This window comes from Haliotis rubra, unplaced genomic scaffold (genome assembly GCF_003918875.1).
Source record: "Haliotis rubra isolate DU_JTF1 unplaced genomic scaffold, ASM391887v1 Scf578, whole genome shotgun sequence".
In the NCBI taxonomy this organism is placed as follows: Eukaryota; Metazoa; Mollusca; class Gastropoda; order Lepetellida; family Haliotidae; genus Haliotis; species Haliotis rubra.
In genome coordinates, this window is record NW_025767277.1 from 170563 (window position 1) to 190063 (window position 19501).

General features: G+C 41.5%; 1 protein-coding gene and 1 long non-coding RNA gene across 2 annotated transcripts; both read right to left on the reverse strand.

Moving 5' to 3' along the window:
- LOC124254625 (immunoglobulin superfamily member 22-like) lies at window positions 1–5551 on the reverse strand. The gene is made up of 5 exons (XM_046688461.1): window positions 5439–5551; window positions 3627–3891; window positions 3264–3326; window positions 1937–2189; window positions 1–479 (listed from the first exon to the last, which is right to left on the reverse strand). Exons 2-4 carry the CDS (start codon window positions 3877–3879, stop codon window positions 2002–2004), a joined length of 504 nt encoding a protein of 167 aa, XP_046544417.1. The 5' UTR covers window positions 3880–3891; window positions 5439–5551; the 3' UTR covers window positions 1–479; window positions 1937–2001.
- Window positions 5552–9155: 3604 nt separating this feature from the next.
- Window positions 9156–19182, reverse strand: LOC124254630. The gene is made up of 3 exons (XR_006892504.1): window positions 19033–19182; window positions 10166–10172; window positions 9156–9166 (listed from the first exon to the last, which is right to left on the reverse strand). It is a non-coding gene; the product is annotated as an uncharacterized LOC124254630 (long non-coding RNA).
- Window positions 19183–19501: the final 319 nt, after the last annotated feature.

The following is a 19501-nucleotide window of genomic DNA, read 5'->3' on the forward strand; positions in this document are numbered from 1 at the left end:
TCCATTTAGATTTAGCTTTAATCCGGCTCATTCAAAATATTGCTGACTAGGACACATGATTCCTCAGTCCTCAGCGCCTGACTCCACCTACAAATCGAACAAACACATTTTATCCTCTCAGAAAAGTCCAAAAGATACACAAACTGGAAATGCAGTATTGATTTCCTTTCCCCATTAAAATCATAAAAGTAATTTATATAAGAAGTCGTGTAACTCATTACGTGATATATTGGGTGGTAGACGAGTTTGCCGGCTCAGCGTTAACATGCAGCAGACAATCTTGGCTGTTGTCCTAGCACTGACCAGTAGTGCACTCATTTAACAACTGACGGATTTTGATATTTCGTGTTACCGAGTGGGTTCCACAACCTCACCCGAGTGACATCCAGCTGCGCTCCAACCAGGTTGTTGTTATCCTGGACGTCAAACTGGTACGATCCGTGGAGGGGGAGGGTGTTGAACAGAGCCGAAGCAATACGCTGAAATGGGATATAGGTCGTATGATTCTGTTGGAAGAGCTGGAACTCAGAGACACTTCATACATATTTCCTTAATCTTTCCACTGCTCATTCTTTAAGGTTTCAGACGACCCTACTGGTTATAGTCTGTTTGGCTCAAACACGGACCGATGAATTGCAATCTAACTCGAAAACTAATAAACATATTATACGCAATGAAACACTGATCATAATCAAAACATCAGACTAACTCTGTGATTTATTTGCAGAATTTATGTCCTAAAAACAAAAAAAGTTGTTTAACAAACTATCATTAAAATTTTGCCATTGTTCACTATTTGCAGAGACCATATAATAGAGGGACGGCCCTCCCGAACAGTTTATCACTAACCATCAGCGCTACGGCCTGGAATGTAACTGATACACATCGACACCCTGCTGCTAACTTCCCTCTACCAGTACACATGCGCAACAGATGCGCAGGCATTTCGCAAATGAGCACTCTGGTAACCACGTAAACAATATTGCGTAATATCCGGGCCGAGAGTTAATTCCCTTAGCGGGATTTCACCGGCTGCGTTTGACAGTTAAACATTACATGGACCAATAAACTGATTACAATAATCTTAATTTTTATCTTATCTCTCATTTGCACATGTCAACTGACAACATCGCAGAATATGTATCATTCGCGAAATGCGTGTCGTCATAAGCCTGGAATATTTGTTTCAACATTCGGCATGGCCATGGACGACTTAATTCATTCACTGGGATGATTCCGACTTGGACCCTCGATACAGACTACGACAGGACAGAGAATATAAACCAAAATACAAAAATCAAACTAACCCAGTCAGGTAAAGGCAGTTTTAACATTACAGTTGCCAATATCCCCGATGCTCGCTAAACGTATCATCACATGGCTAATCTCAAGATTTACTTGCAAGTATTCGTTGGCACAAAACGAGGGTGTGGTCAAGCAGTCGATGAAAGTAAAAATTCCCGCGAATTTATAAAGAATGTGCAGATTTGCAAGCGTTGGCCAATCAGAGGACTTGCTTCGACCACACCCCTGTTGTGTGCGGACATATCGTCATCCATTTGTGTCAAGATCGTTTAGTTGAGAGTCAAAATCGGTTTTCAATCGACTTGCAGAAATAACAATAAAGAGGTGGTAGGTGTCAGAGTGTTGCTAGATAGGCCAATCATCCATGATTATGTTCACATAAAGTTTTAATCGATTGCATCTATTATATGGTCTCTGTTCACTATTTGTTACGAAGGAGGAGTGCAAAGAAAGGGACAGCGAGGTGTGCGAGAAAGGGTGGAGACGGCACTGCACAGGTTAATAAATCAATAACTTTGTCGGCACTTGTGCACGTGCTCTCCGAACACATTGCTGTCCCTTTCTCTGCACTCCTCGCTACATAGTGAACTGTGTCAAAATTTTAATGATAGTTTGTTAACAACTTTCCTACCTTCATTGATTGACAGTTGGGCTGATGTAATTTCCTCACTAACTCTGTATGTATATTCCCCCTCGTCATGACGCTGGACATCTGTGACAGTCACGTGACGGTCCCTGCCACTGACACAGATCTGGGTTTTCCCGCAGCGTGACGTCATCACTCGTCCACTCGCCGGCCTCCACAGTGTCATCACGTAACCTCAGCCTGAATGTGGCCGAGCCTCCCAGCATCACTTCCTGGTTCTCCAGACCAAGCTCTATACCTGGTTGTGTGTTATTGAAACAAAAGTAATTTGTTTTTATCTTTGTTTTCTAAAGACTGAGATAAAATGAAAGTAGCATTTCAAAGGGGGAGTTTGGTTTAACGTCACTTTGCCGAGCAGCTACTTCGCTCTGTGTGATGTATACAGAACACCGTGCTATATGTAAATATGACAGTGACGAAATAAGTGCTCTTAGCCTCAAGTCACATGGTCGTCGTGTGGTCTCTTGATGTGGTCCTCATGTGTCGTTAAGTGGTCACATGGTCGTCCTGCTTCGTCGTGTGGTTCTCATGTGACGGTATGTGGTCATTTGATCTCTGTGTGTCGTCGTGTGGTCCTCATGTGTCGTTAAGTGGTCACATGGTCGGCCTGTCTCGTCGTGTGGTCTCTTGATGTGGTCCTCATGTGTCGTTAAGTGGTCACATGGTCGGCCTGTCTCGTCGTGTGGTCTCTTGATGTGGTCCTCATGTGTCGTTAAGTGGTCACATGGTCGGCCTGTCTCGTCGTGTGGTCTCTTGATGTGGTCCTCATGTGTCGTTAAGTGGTCACATGGTCGGCCTGTCTCGTCGTGTGGTCTCTTGATGTGGTCCTCATGTGTCGTTAAGTGGTCACATGGTCGGCCTGTCTCGTCGTGTGGTCTCTTGATGTGGTCCTCATGTGTCGTTAAGTAGTCACATGGTCGGCCTGTCTCGTCGTGTGGTCTCTTGATGTGGTCCTCATGTGTCGTTAAGTGGTCACATGGTCGGCCTGTCTCGTCGTGTGGTCTCTTGATGTGGTCCTCATGTGTCGTTAAGTGGTCACATGGTCGGACCTGTCTCGTCGTGTGGTCTCTTGATGTGGTCCTCATGTGTCGTTAAGTAGTCACATGGTCGGCCTGTCTCGTCGTGTGGTCTCTTGATGTGGTCCTCATGTGTCGTTAAGTGGTCACATAGTCGGCCTGCCTCGTCGTGTGGTTCTCATGTGACGTTATGTGGTCATTTGGTCTCTCTGTGCCGTCGTGTGGTCTTCATAAGTCGTTAAGTGGTCATATTGTCGTCCTGTGTCATCATGACCTTATATTGTCATTATCCTTACCTTCTGTTTTTGACGGGATAAACACACCGAGATCATCACACACTTCTAACCCGAGTACCGCTTCTATAGGAATGATAACACACACATGACCATCAGCATTAAATATATACATATTGGTCACCTGTCAGTGGAAACAATAATATTATATACGTGATGAGCGTTTCTTAAATTTTAGAAATTCTTGACATAATTTCTGTACGAGGAATCTTTTAGGGTTCGTCACATGTTCAATGTTTTCGCGGATGTTGCACATGCCATGTTAACCTTTGTAATATAAAAGACCTCATATTCAATGGTTGTTACGGAATTTTCCGCAGCTATAATAGTTGTATGAAATTCAGTTTTATGAATGTTAGATCTTACCTAAATATAAATTAGCAGTTGTCTTTTCGTCTCTAAATGTATAGCTATACTTTCCACCGTCCCAGAGCTGTGTGTCAGTGACCACCAGCTGGCGACGTCTACCGTCCACGGAGATGAGGTACTTGTCGGAGTGAGACAAGGTGACGTCATCCCAAGTCCACTGTCCCTCCTCCGACGGCTCAGTGTGGAGGGTGACACTGAAGGTAGTTGACTGACCCAACATGACCATGGCGTCCTCTAGACCGGTCTCCATGACTGATGGTTTCTAGATGTAAAACAGTATACACAGTCTTTTCCACATAATGAAAGCATATGTCCCCTACATCATTCAGATTCACCGTTGTCAGTTGTGTGGTCAGTAGCCTCCACTAACGTCAGTTAGGTAACTATTGAAGGGCTCATTCACACCCACACTTACTCCATGAGGGAGACGGAACCCAAGACACAATTGTGGAAAACCTGTGAAATTAAGTGTGTACTGAATAAGATCAAGTCTGTAAACCAAAATGAATATCTTTTATAAAATATATGATTTGATATACCACATACATTACAGTGATGGCTTCCTGCTATGTAAGTTTACCCCTGTAGATGCAGCTTGATACCACTGCCATGTTCCTTTGCTAAGGGCGAGGGGGTAGCCTAGTGGTTATAAAGCATTCGCCCGTCACGCCGAAAACCTGGGTTCGATTCCCCATTAGGGTACAATGTGTGAAAATCATTTCTGATGTCCCCCGGCGTGATATTGATGGAATATTGCTAAAAGCGGCGTAAAACTAAACTCACTCACTCCCTCACTTTGCTAATTGTATTGATAACAAGTTCAAGTCAAAACAGTTTCAAAAGCATGACATTTGATCAATAATTTTGTTATTGTCATGTCAATGTTTTCATGACAGTTCCTGGTTTCAACTGAAAATTTCATAATATTATTCCAGTCAGACCTGTGAGCTGTCAGTTGTTACATATTGTGGTTAGGGATCGTGTTAACGAAACGATGCAAAGCATTATAAAATAACTACTTGTACTTTGTACCGTGCACCGTGAACCCCGTGACAGGCAACATGAAACCTACGAAGCATTAAACTAACACTATATACTTCTTGATTTGTAATATACGATATTTGGTAAACGGTCACATGTGCTGTTTCCAGCAATGTTCTATAGCACATAATGGTATTACCAATATACATTGAAATTTAATACTTGAAATGGTGTAAGAAACCGCACAATCGCATAACCTCAGCAGTCACAACAGACTGATAAATCATTTACAGCCAGACCTGTGTACATAACCACCCAAATATTGGAAAAAACCCGAGGTAAAAGGCAGACACTATATCGATGCACTGACACATTCAGCACATCAGATCGTTATACTGTTGGTGTATCGTTGGTTTTCATAAATAACCCTCCCTAATGTTCTGAGAACATTTACATGCATTAGTCATTGGGATTCCAATTCCATCACGGGTCCGCTAATATTAACTGTGAATCTCCTGTTAATGTATGACGTCAACGGGTAAACCCCATCTTTCACAGCTGAGAAACAATCCTCAGCCGCTATCACTATCCTGAATTACTGAATTAATCAATACAAGCACGTGTTTAGGTACATTTATAGGTGATTACTTGGAATGGTGTTGTCGTAGCGCAGTGCTGTTACCTATGTCGCGCCGACATGTTCTCACAACGGGTTGTAATGTCGGCTGACACCACGTGGTTCCAGGAACTTGACTCTCAGATATACTGGTGGAATACTCCAGGGTTGTAAATAAAGACAAACGTCACAAGATGACAAGTAAAACACACCTACCACAAATTGCTGGGATATCCTATGTCTCCCAACCCTACTGTTAAGTGGTACACACGAGAGATGGCGGTTAATGTTGTCTCACTAAACTAGGTTACCGAGATTCCTCGACCACGCTGTATTTATGGCTATCAGGCAGGCGGGACTGTTGCTCCTCAATGTCCCCGTTATACAGCTGTCCTTGTTATAACAATGGAGTATACCTTTCACCCATGCTTGTTGTACGTAGTAGACAACTTGGTTGCCTAAATGTTTTTCTGGAAACAAGGTGAATAAGCTAATAATCTTGCCAAATATCAGCAATTGTGAAATCATCGAAATGGAAACTTTGCAACGGTACTTTGCACGGCGAGTCCAGAATCTCCACAAGAGGTCGTCTACAGGTGCTACAATCCAGGTCCTTGGATTATGGACAATGCTGGGCACAATAGACAAGATGAAGCTTCTCTTCCTAGGACGACTCTGTAGAGCAGCCGGCACAACCATTGTGAAGCCGATCTTCTATCTGAGGCTGTGCCAGTATGCCACCACTACCACACATAGTACCAGATCCATAACACATGATCTATTAAACGTAGCCAAGAAATATGGATTATCAGGCGTACTAGACAAATTTATCAAAACCGGAGAATTCCCATGTAAAAGTATATGGGAAAGCACAGTCGAACGAACCTTGTGTAGATTTGAAAATATGAAATGGAGAAACACTTTGCAACAACGTCATGATATGTTTAGTGATATTCACACCCAGCTTGCTCCACATCGTCTCTGGAATCTGTGTGTATGGTATGGTATCTCCTCCTGTTTATGCCCTGGTTAAGCTCGGCATATTACCTGTAACATCGGGACAATGTCTGCTCTGTGACTGCGAAAGTGAGGACATTGTTAAGCATCAATTGCTTTACTGTGAAAGACTCATTGAACAAAGAAATGTGCTAAGCGAGACGTTGTTTGATAACCTCAACCTTGACACCTATCTCAGACTCGAGGACACTGCTAGTGATGAAGCTAAGGTCATGACATACCTCGTTGCCATTACGGATGTGGTCCATGATATGACACTTGACAGCTGGGCAACATTCATGAGCATCGTGGCTAAAAATGTCAGCTCATGGAACTTAAGGTGTGTGTTATATCTGTGAAATTATGTCACACACCATGTAAATACGGCTCTCCATATTTGTCTTCGTTGTGAAAACCCTGTTGAATTGTCATATGCATTGTCTCTATTGCCAGTGCGACTGACAAGTAATATAATCTAATGTACTCTCCAAATCATTGGGGGAAATAAAGAGTATTCATTCATCCATCCATTCATTCATTCATTCATTTATACCAGCAACACCTATCTCACAAGCACATGTCTCATCAACGTCTACCTCACAATACCTATCTCACGAACACCTATCACAGCAACGCTTATCTCACAGCCCCAAGCCTCACAAGCACCTGCCTCGCCATCATTTATCTCACAAGCACATGTCTCGCAAACACCCCTGAGTACTTGAATCATATCCCGCTGAGATTATAATACTTAACAGGAAATATATTCTGGGTGGGGGAGGGGGTGTGGAGTGTGGTGGTGGGTAGCTACTCAGCTAGCCAGTAGTCAAAATCTTATTTCATTGCGACGAATTTACCGAAGAAGGCCTGATGAGATGGGATCATGTTTGTCATTATTTCTGTGAAAAAACTCCTATATTTCTATTTAGTAAATCTTGCAATATTGCTACTGCTCCTTTATACTGTTTTTCCTGTTTACATCATATTGCTCGCCATTCCCAAGCGAGTGGGGCGGAGTGTGCATGCAACACAACGGCTTGGAGACACCAACGCGACGGCTATACCACAATGAGTTGTTGCACTGCAGGTATTCGAAGTATAACAGCGCGACATGGGGACCAAGTTACTTAGCACAGGTACCACTGTTGCACTGCAGGTATTGGGAGTATAACAGCGCGATATGGGGACCAAGTTACTTAGCACAGGTACCACTGTTGCACTGCAGGTATTCGGAGTATAACAGCGCGACATGGGGACCAAGTTACTTAGCACAGGTACCACTGTTCACAACAAATCCACCCAAGAGCAGAGTCAATAAGCATGGAACACATGTTATACTACGGATTACACTTTTGCAACATAAACCTGAAGGGTGCTTCTCACTATATATTAGACATGGCTTCTTTTCCCGGAATAACCACATTGTGGTTTTAATTTGCTCACAGGTTTTACTTTTTGTAAGTAGGACCTATTTTAAGGTTTTACTTTTTGAAAGTAGGACCTTTTCCTCACTCTATATTAACCACAACATTTAAATTCAGATGAGTGCTGAATTCAACGTCAAAGATCATCTATGATGGGCATTTTAGAAGTTGAGTTGATGAAGATTAATGACAATTATTATGGATATACAAATTCTTTTATTCTGTGAAGGCGACGTTTCGACATAGGTTCTAATGTCATCACTTGATTGACAACGACATAAGAACCTATGTCAAAACGTCGCCTCCTCAGAACAAATATAAATTGTATATCCATAATAATTGTCATTATTCGTCAAAGATCAATTTGAAAGTGCAAATGTTTTCTCATGCAGGAATGGATCTCGACCATCGGGTTTATATGCAGATTCAGGGCATTAGGGACATGGTGATCCGCCCCTAATATGAGTTATGTCAGAGTTTAGTCCATTGAATGAGTACTTCAAAGACGAATATGTGTGTGAGGCGGATATCCAAGAATGTGCATTTTCAAATGAGCCAATTTATACTTATTTTCTGGTCGGCCTGTCTCCTCGTGTGGTCTCTTCATGTGGTTCTTATGTATCGTTAAGTGGTCACATGGTCGGCCTGTCTCGTCGTGTGGTCTCTTGATGTGGTCCTCATGTGTCGTTAGGTGGTCACATGGTCGGCCTGTCTCGTCGTGTGGTCTCTTGATGTGGTCCTCATGTGTCGTTAAGTAGTCACGTAGTCGTCCTGTCTCGTCGTGTGGTCTCTTGATGTGGTCCTCATGTGTCGTTAGGTGGTCACATGGTCGGCCTGTCTCGTCGTGTGGTCTCTTGATGTGGTCCTCATGTGCCGTTAAGTAGTCACATGGTCGTCCTGTCTCGTCGTGTGGTCTCTTGATGTGGTCCTCATGTGTCGTTAAGTGGTCACATGGCCGGCCTGTCTCGTCGTGTGGTCTCTTGATGTGGTCCTCATGTGTCGTTAAGTAGTCACATGGTCGACCTGTCTCGTCGTGTGGTCTCTTGATGTGGTCCTCATGTGTCGTTAAGTGGTCACATGGTCGGCCTGTCTCGTCGTGTGGTCTCTTGATGTGGTCCTCATGTGTCGTTAAGTGGTCACATGGTCGGCCTGCCTCGTCGTGTGGTTCTCATGTGACGTTATGTGGTCATTTGGTCTCTCTGTGCCGTCGTGTGGTCTTCATAAGTCGTTAAGTGGTCATATTGTCGTCCTGTGTCATCATGACCTTATATTGTCATTATCCTTACCTTCTGTTTTTGACGGGATAAACACACCGAGATCATCACACATTTCTAACCCGAGTACCGCTTCTATAGGAATGATAACACACACATGACCATCAGCATTAAATATATACATATTGGTCACCTGTCAGTGGAAACAATAATATTATATACGTGATGAGCGTTTCTTAAATTTTAGAAATTCTTGACATAATGTTCATAGACTGTCCACTCTACTAACGTCAATGCGTTAGGTAACTATTTCGGTTCATTCACACCCACATTTCCCAGTTACCTCATGAGGGAGGCGGGACCCCAGCAAAACCTGTCAAATTAAGTGTGTACTGAATATTCTAAGATCAAATCTGTAAACCAAAATGAATACATGTATGTTTTATCTTTAAAAGATATGATTTGATACAAAACGTACATTTCTGTGATGGCTTCCTGCTATGTCAGTGTAACCCTGTAGATGCAGCTTAATCCTACTACCTTTACTAACTGTAATGATAATAAGTTCAAAACAAACAAAGCATGAAATTGGATAAATAATTTTGTTATTGTCATGTGTATGTTTTCATGCCAGTTCCTGGTTTCAACTGATTAAATCATATCATTATTCCAGTCAGACCCGATGAGAGCTGTCACTAGTTATTATATTAGGCACCGTGATAACAAAACGATACAAAGCATTAACCACTGGCAATGTGTACCGTGCACCGCGAACACTGTCACAGAGGCTGCATGAAACCGACGAAAAGTATTAAACTAATACTATATACTGTTTGATTTGTATTTACAACCTGTGAAAAACCTGATTAGATTTGATCTACAGCAGTCTCATCAACCCATGCTTGTACAAGCACCTGTCTTATAAACACCTATCTCACAAGCTAGAGGCAACTAATGTAATCGGGTGATCAGGTCTCACTAACCCTTTCGCTGACTCAATTGCGTAGATCGATGCTCATGCTGTTCGTCACTGGATTGTCCTATCCAGACTCAAATATAAAAATCACTCACTGTAATATACAATATTTGATAAACAGTCACATGTATGGTCTCAGAAATATTCTGTAGCACAATCATGTACAGCCAGGCTTGTGTACATAACCACCCATATATAGGAAAAAACGGAGCTCAACTCATTGAGAATGTTATGCCATAGAGTTGGGACAGGTGGACATATTATCGATGTATCGACACATTCAGAATATCAGCTCATTCTACTGTTGGTAAGATGTATCGGTTTTCAACTGAGTTACTACTTTATTTCAGAGTTTGACTTTTGTTAACTCGAGAATTGGACTGTTCCAACTCTTATCGGGTGTTTATGAGTGTAAAATGTACTGCTATCAGCAGCTAATGAGTGTTGTAACTATGAAACTGAACTCAGCCTGTTCCCCGCTTCGATCTGTGGCAATATTTATACACAAGATACACGTGTTTTGCTATTTGTAGCTGACATACTAGTGCGCATATCCGCTCACAAAGCCGGATGTTTACGTAGTCTCTGTGCTGTTGTCACTAGGGCTCTTCACGTGTGTTACTACTTTCTTTGAGAGTTTGACTTTTGTTAACTTTGAGGATTTGACTGTCCCAACTCATATCGGGCGTTTGTGAGTATAAATGTATAGTTATCAGCAGCTAATTACTTTTGTAACTATGATAATGATCTCAGTGTTGTAACTAGGAAATTGAAGTTAACCTGTTTCCCACATCGGTGAAACCTATCGTAATGTATACACAAGGTACACATGTATCGCACTTAGAGATGAGCGTGCTGTTTCTCTCTAGTGGATGTCCTTGCATGAACAACACAAGTCTGTCTGCGGGTCCACAACTCTTTATTCAGTGCTACACTTTCAGGCGTAGTCACGACCTTCTCTGCAGCCTCTCTCCCTAGCCCTGGTGCCTGTACCGTTATATACCCAGGGTTGGTCATTCTTGGTCCTTTGTCTTTGGCCCCCCTTCGCATCTGGTCAGTGATGAGTCTTCGCTCTCCCCATTTGCCCTTAATCCCAATTAGGCCTTTAATCATTATATCTGGACATGGAAATTACTGGCCAAAATGCACTTTGCTCGATGTGTTATTTGATATGTGGGATGACTTGGCCAAAGTGTCCTTTGTCCAGTGTACTGCTGATCAGGGGCTATTGTTTGATCCCTTGTCCAGTACTATATTTAGGGGACAGCATGTCTGCCTGATTAGCGTGGGACGGCTGCTCATCTCTTAGTGACCTCCTTCCCGCTGTCACTATTATGAGTATTGCCCAGAGACAATGGCATCTCACTGACCAGTGATAGTGTTCAATTTCTTAATTTGCTTAATGAGAGGGGGCCACTGGGCTTCTGATATTCTACCCTGGATATACTTCCCCGTCGTATCGTAATGACGTGACCTCACGTCCTTACGTGGAGAATGCGACCAATGACCGTGACCAACCCTGAGGTACAATTATGTTACGTATGAATGGAGATTACAATGTCAGTGGAGTACAGTATTGACATGTGAGTTACAAGCGTAAATTTGGTGCCATTATCTATCACATTTAGTTTTATGAAGTGATGGACATAATGGGAAAACAATGAAATAGTGGTGTTATAAAATGGACATACATGGAAGTTATGATATAGTCCAGTTACGCAGTGAATTTAAATGATGGACATGGTAGATAAAATCAATTAGTGTCATTATAAACATGTACATAAATGGAAGTTAGGATATAATGTGGACCCGTATTTGTCATTTTACAAATCTCTCTTAACTGAGGGTCATAGATCGTAACTGTCCGAATAATCACGCTGTTTCCTGTATACGTCCCCATGGTAGCTTGACCCTCGTAACAGTTTTTCACTGCATAGCTGTGTTACACTCGCCCCCTCCTAATAAGAAATATCCGGAGGAGATTTCTTCAGAACCGAAAGTTCCATCTGAGCCAATTTCAGAGCTGATAACCACTTCCGAGCCAATCACAGTTTGTTTATATGCATAATATAGGCATCAACACATCTACATTATGAAATACCATCATGGATCTATTATCAGTACAAATTCATATTTATGTTACCAATACAATCACAGATCTATTAACAACAATTCATATCATTAATACAACCATAGATCTAGTGATTGTACAATATATGTACACAACAGTCAGTGTCCTCGCATCTATTGTATCGAGATTATGTTGGTCCACGGGGTTTATCAGCAGTCCCGCTCACCACACCGATTTATGTACCCATGTTTGACCATTATGTACACCATTTTCTCTCCAAGGATTAAAAGGTCAACAAGAGTTCTTTAACTTCAGTGGACCCACTCCACTTCTTTAAGGGGGAATATCAGCCGATATTCCTCTGTGCAACTGGGGAATCCATGCCATTCACTGATTGCACTGTGGTAGACCCCCAATTTATATACACGTTAGGACGCCTGTCCCGTATCACTCCCCAAAGGCACTTCAGGTTATGTGATCATTCGAGGTGTAACAACCCATATTAAGCCTGACTATGCCCAATGGCGGTTCAACAATGACCGTCGAGGCTACCGCTGCATTATCATGGCAAATTACTGAGAAGGTTAGTTTTGTCATTGTTGTTACCACCCATACGCCATCTGACAGATATTCTGCTAAAGGCAAGACAGAATTTAACCTGATAATGGCTTTGCATTTGTTTTCAAAGTAAACTTTTCTGTTCACGAATAAGTAGTTATACACAGCTTACTTAGGTTTATAGGATAAACAGGACTTTTAATAGAACAGTAACTAGTTACCGGCTTAGTGCATATTTCTAATACTTCTGAGGTTGGTAATACGAATTTGGTTTGCTCAACATTTACCGCAAGCGACTCGGCTTCGAGCTGGTATTGTGCAACCATGTCACCTAATTCGTTAGTCTGTAGTTTCTCTATAAACCTCGGTACTGGTAGATTATGTACCTTATAAATTTCATATTTCCCATTAACATCTAATAAGGGAATTTTCAAGATCACTAAGATTTTATGCTCAGAACTTTGTAGGGTCCTATAAAAACTCCATAACTCTTTACTCGGATCTCCTGGCAATTGTACCGTGGGTACTCATGTCAAGAAGTAATTTCTTCAGATTAGAAGGGGTGATAGTACTAGGTGTCAATCTTCCTAGTGCCAGGATGTTTAACTGTAACTGAAGATGTTGTAGATAAAAAATCGTTTTCTCAATAATTTCCCGAATTTCTCCCACGACCAGAGAACATCCCAGATACACTATCACGTAATGCTCAAACTTTAGCATTTTGTCTTCCAAAGTTCTCGTGATATTAAGGAACTTCATATCTACTTGGTGTAGGTCAACTGCCAGTTCATTGATCATATGCCTATTTTCTGAAATCTCAACCCTAGAAGTGTTCAATATGGATAGACTTTCTTCGACAACATCAGTTAAAGCTTTGTGATTCTTAAATAAAATTTCCACATTTTTGTGTATTGCTTCCAGGTCTTCTTTCGAGACTGTGCCGAACAGAAAACTCAATGCTTTCCCCACAAATGGCAATACGGATCGCTTAGATCTACCTCTACTTAAAGTCTGAATGTCCTGGAACATTTCCTTCAGCTTTACTTGTGTAGCTTTTAGTGATGAAATATCACTGCTTAAACCACTGAATAATACAAAAATATCCTTCTTCTTGGGATTATAGCTGCGAGTTATTATACTACTTGTAACTCTTTCAACACCCTCTATATCTGTTTCTAGCTTGTCAATAAGCTGTTTATAGGGTTCTAAGTCTATGACAAACGTCACCAGCCAATTTGACCTCATAATAGAAATGTCCTTTACTTTCTGGAATACTACATTTTCACGGATTAGCAATGAATTAACCATGGTTAACCCTAGGAGAAAGGAGATTACTGTTGCTGTCATGTTCCTGTGAACAGAGATAACAACAAAATAACCTATCATTCCTTTTCGTTTCCTACATCCCATTCCCAGGATGATTCAAGATTACAAAAGGCCTACAATTGCCTCCAGTAATCGTTAGTCTTTGCGTTGTGTTCTTTGTGACCGTCTGTTTCTGTGCGTTGCCTATTACCTTCAATAACATTGATCTCCATCAATTCAGGGTCTGCGTCATCTAGTTCATCACTATACTCATCATTGCTAAGAATAGGGTCATGTTTTGTGGGTCCAGCAATTCTTACCCTTTTGTTTGTTATTTCAGCATTACTTTCAGAATGTGCTTGTTGCAACGGACTCCTCATACGTCTAGATAATTCCATGAGGGGAATATCGTCTCCGTCGGAAGAGTCATCTCTTTCTTTACTGTATCTCCTAGCTATCTTATCTAGAGGTGTGTCACTGTCATCACCACTGTCGGTTTCACTGCTTTCTGGGGATACTACCAAAGTTGCTTTTCGACGGGCCCTAGTGTTTCCTGATTGTGGAATTTCCCAATGATCTATTTTAGCTAATCTCAAATTTCCTGCATGTGCTTCCATTTTCCCCATGATACATCTCTTGTTTAGCCGAAAGGTTTTATTTGTGTTATTTACTATCATTACCGGGATTTCTCCTTTCTTATTCAGTTTGCCGACAGAATTCCCTAGCATTAAACCTGGCTCAGAATTGATATAGTCTTCCCCATTTCCTTTAATTTCATACAAAGTGGTGGTATCAAAATATGTCTTTTTCCTAGCCTTAAGTCGAATCGTTTCCTTAAATTCTGCTCTTTCATTCGAGTAGTAACTGCCTCAGCAAAACTATTCGGGTTATCCCTCATAATTTTAATCTTTAAATAATCGTGTCTCAAGCCTTCAACAAAAAATCCTATCAGTTGGCGTTCAACTGCACTATTACTCGCTTGCCCTTGTTCCACATAAGCCTCTTCCGCTATGGCTAATAGCCTTTCGGCGAACACCTGAACAGTTTCATCTTGGCGTTGCCTTAGTTTTTGTAATAGCGCAAATGCATACTGAGGGTCTGTCACCTCGGCGAAACGTGACGTTAGTTCTTTCTTAACCACTGCCCATGTACAGCCTGGGTTATCCTGTATATATCTCTGTAAGAAATCGCTTACTGGTCCCCAACTACTCTGAAAAGCCACTAATCTTATCCTATCCACTGGGATGCCCGCCAAGCTCACATACTTATCAAGGGACTTTATCCACTCTTTAAATTTCTTAGGATCTCCTTCAAATGGCTGGACATATTGCGATAAACCCTGCGAAGTTATCGCCTGTGCCAGTTGTCCCATTTGTGATTCTACCATTGCTGACAGTGGCCCTATACCGGCCATTATGGTTTCCGGTAGCTTTCCTAATTGTACTGCTATATGGTTAAAAAGTGCTTCTACAACTTCTGCCATTTTTCGTACGACCTTTTTTAAACGTCCTAGACGTCCTAGATCGTGACTGTCCGAATAATCACGCTGTTTCCTGTATACGGGACCATCCCCATAGTAGCTTGACCCTCGTAACAGATTTTCACTGTATAGCTGTGTTACAGCTACAATTACATTCCACTTAGATATAATGGGACCTAACAGAAATATGATGGTGTGTAAAGTGTTTGCGGAATTCAATGATGTATACTGAGTCAAAAAGAAACTTCACAAAATGTAATTTGAAAAATAATGAATAATTTTTCTCTGATGATACATCTATGTGTCTGAAATGGAATCCCTATCTTTCGACTCTAGAAAAACGTTAGCAAAACCCACTCAAACCCATCCATTCGTCGTGCAAATGACATTAGTGCCAAATCAGGTTTTGCACGTGCAGTCGATCACGTAATCTTCGCATCGAAGTTTTCTTTATATGCACGTGTTTGCATTGGCCATTTCTAACGGTACTTGAAATGCCACGATTGTCAAATGTGCAACGTGAACGTGCCGTTGGCATGTTGCAAGCGGGAAGATCAGTTACTGACGTCGCAAGAGCAATGGGATGCAGCCGTCGTACTGTGTATGACTTGCGACGTCGTCTACAATAAACTGGCACCACCTCTGATCGCCCAAGGTCGGGTCGTCGACGTGTGACGTCACGAGCAGAAGACCATCAAATCGTCCTACGTCACCTACGTGACAGATTTCTGCCGGCTACACGAACCAGGGCTGAGATGTTTACAGGTCGACTGTCCTCACAGACCATTCGAAATCGGTTGCGGGCTGCCAATCTCCATTCTCGACATCCATATCGTGGGCCAATATTGACGCCGTTTCATCAACGTCAACGTCTGCTGTGGGCCCAACGTCACCTCAGATGGACCCAGAGAGACTGGAATCGAGTCGTCTTTAGCGATGAATCCAGGTTTACCCTCAGATTCGCGGACGGCAGGCATAGAGTCTGGAGACGACGTCGTGAACGGTAAGCCCAATGTTGTGTACAAGAAGTCGAGAGATTCCGGGGCGGAAGTTGCATGGTGTGAGGTGCTTTCTGTGAGAACAACCGTTCTCGACTTCTGGTCATCCGTGGAAACCTCACAGCTGCTGCTTACCGTGACCAGGTGCTCACCCCTGAACTCGTTCCTTTCATGGCCGCTCAAGGCCCAGGTCTACAGTTCCAGCATGATAATGCTCGGCTGCATACCGCGATGTTGACACGAAATTTCCTTCAAAACGCTGGAATCAATGTCATGGACTGGCCATCGAGGTACCCTGACCTTAAACCAATAGAGCACGTTTGATATGCACTTGGGAGAAGGGCTTCGTGGTCTTAGGAACCAACCTCAGAATTTGCAGGAACTTGGCGCTGCCTTGCAAGAGCAATGGTGCAGAATCCCCAACCACGTGTTCACAAGCATCAGGCAGTCGATGAGGAGACGGTGTTTGGCAGTGGTGAATGCGCGGGGCGGGGGTGGTGGTGGATGGTGGGAGCATAATCATTTCCTTTTTAAATCTGGGCACCCAGAGACGGGTACAGTCTTTGGCATTATATCTGGACATGGAAATTACTAGCCAAAATGCACTTTGCTCGATGTGTTAGTTTATATGTGGGATGACTTGGCCAAAGTGTCCTTTGTCCAGTGTACTGCTGATCAGGGGCTATTGTTTGATCCCTTGTCCAGTACTATATTTAGGGGACAGCATGTGTGCCTGATTAGCGTGGGACGGCTGCTCATCTCTTAGTGACCTCCTTCCCGCTGTCACTATTATGAGTATTGCCCAGAGACAATGGCATCTCACTGACCAGTGATAGTGTTCAATTTCTTAATTTGCTTAATGAGAGGGGGCCACTGGGCTTCTGATATTCTACCCTGGATACATGCTTTGATGTTGTTGTTTTTTTAGCGGACATCCAGTGCGCATATCCGCTCACAATGCCGGATGTTTACGTAGTCTCTGTGCTGTAGTCGGTAGGGCTCTTCACGTGTGTTACTACATTCTTTGAGAGTTTGACTTTTGTTTACTTTGAGGATTGGACTGCCCCAACTCTTATCGGGCGTTTGAGAGTATAAATGTATAGTTATCAGCAGCTAATGCGGGTTGTAACTATGACACTGAACTCAGTCTGCTTCCCAGTTCGGCGAAATCTATGGCAATGTTTACACACAAGATACACGTGTTTTGCTATTTTTAGCTGACATACTCGTGCGCATATCCGCCTAAAATGCCGGATGTTTACGTAGTCTCTGTGCTGTAGTTGGTAGGGCTCTCCAAGTGAGTTACTACAGTTATTTACTGTTATGAGTTAATGAGTGTTGTATCTATGAAACTTCCCATCTGTTTCCCTGATTTGTGAAAGCTATTGTTATGTCTATGCACAAAATACACGTGCTTTGCTATCTTTAGCTGACGTTCAGTGCGCATATCCGCTCACAATACCGGATGTTGCAGTCGATAGGACTCTTCACGTTAGTTACTATTTACATCTGAATCTAATTTAAGTTGAATAATTTTGTCCGTAATCTATACATTATCCCATTTGTTATGCTTTTATACCGCACGAACGAGGTTATCATAGCCGGTACATTTTTATCCTATCATTACGCTAACTTCTTTTCCTTATTGAATGATGAACAATATATGTGCATGTCAATGATTACGAATAATAGCTGGGTTTGGAAGAGAGGTGGAGAAGTCCACCCTTTTTCTTGGTTTCTAACTCAAATTTCTTTTCTTTTTTTCATTTTTTTAAAAAATTATTTTTACTTTGTTCCTACACACAAGCATCTATGTCGTCCTTTTCATTGTTTTTATCTCTCCCTTTCTTCTTTATTTTCCTATGCATACAATTTTTGTTTCCAATACGGTACAAATTTTGCATTCTTCTGTAACAATATTCCAATTTTTTCATTGCATTGTATCTTTCTCTCACCTCGCTATTTTTCTTATTAAAAAAAACTTTGTTCCCAACATTCCAGTACAAATCTCGCCTTCACTTGTAGCACTGTGGATAAGACAAAGAAAATCAAAATGATTTCAGCTAAATGTAGAGGCTGAGCTGACAAAAGCAAAAGAAAGGAAGTGATGAATTTATTTAAGAAAAAAGCTTATTCTGTAATCTGTTTACAAGACATCCATGTCACTAAAGAAGATATTAACAGAGTGAAAAATGAATGGGGATTGCAAAGTATAATTGCACCATTTAGATTTAACTCTAGAGGAGTAGCTATACTCTTCAATAATGACATCGATCTCACTATAAATAGAACACTAGAGGATGAAAACGGTAATTATATTATTGCAGATGTAACCGTAGATGATAAACGATTTACCCTTACCAATTTATATGGACCTTATATTGATGATCCCAATTTATATTTAAAATTATTTGAAAACATCTGTAATTTTGATAATGAATCCGTGGCTATTGTTTTCTGACTGGAATCTGGTTCTGGATCCTTCCAATGATTTGGAAAATTACAAAAATATTAACAACCCCAAGGCCAGAGATATAGTTTTAGACAAAATTGAATCCTTAGATCTTATTGATATCTGGCGGGAACTAAATCCCGATTTAAGAAAATATACATGTTGGAAAAAAAAACCTAGACAGCAAGCAAGATTGGACTTGTTTTTAATTTCGCAGGACATGTTTAATCAGTCACTTGATGCTGACATCATACCTGGCTATAAAACAGACCATTCAGCTATTAGTTTTACTTTCTCAAACACTATTAATCAAAAAAAGAGGAGGGTGTTACTGGAAATTCATTACTTCTTTACTCTTAAATCCCGATAATGCTGATTTAGTCAGATCAATCTTAAAGGAGACGACCAAAGAATACTCAGATATTGACTCTTATGTTGAGAATGTGAATGACTCAGATATCAAACTTAAGATAGATGGCAGCTTATTCTGCCAACAAATTGGAAAAAGAATTAGACATAAATTAAATATCATTGGCAATAAAAAGTATGAAAAATAACAAAAGCCCAGGTATAGATGGATTTCCAATTGATTTCTTTAAATTCTTCTGGAAAGAACTAAAGGTCTGGATTTTCAGATTTATCAAAGATGTATCAAAACGAAATATGATGTCTCTTACCATGAATACCTAAAGCTTATAGAAATTGGAACTTATTGAAGAACTGGAGACCAATTACTTTATTACTCTGTATAAATTAATAAGCGCATGTATCTCAAATCCGTTAAAAACTACCCTTGATTCC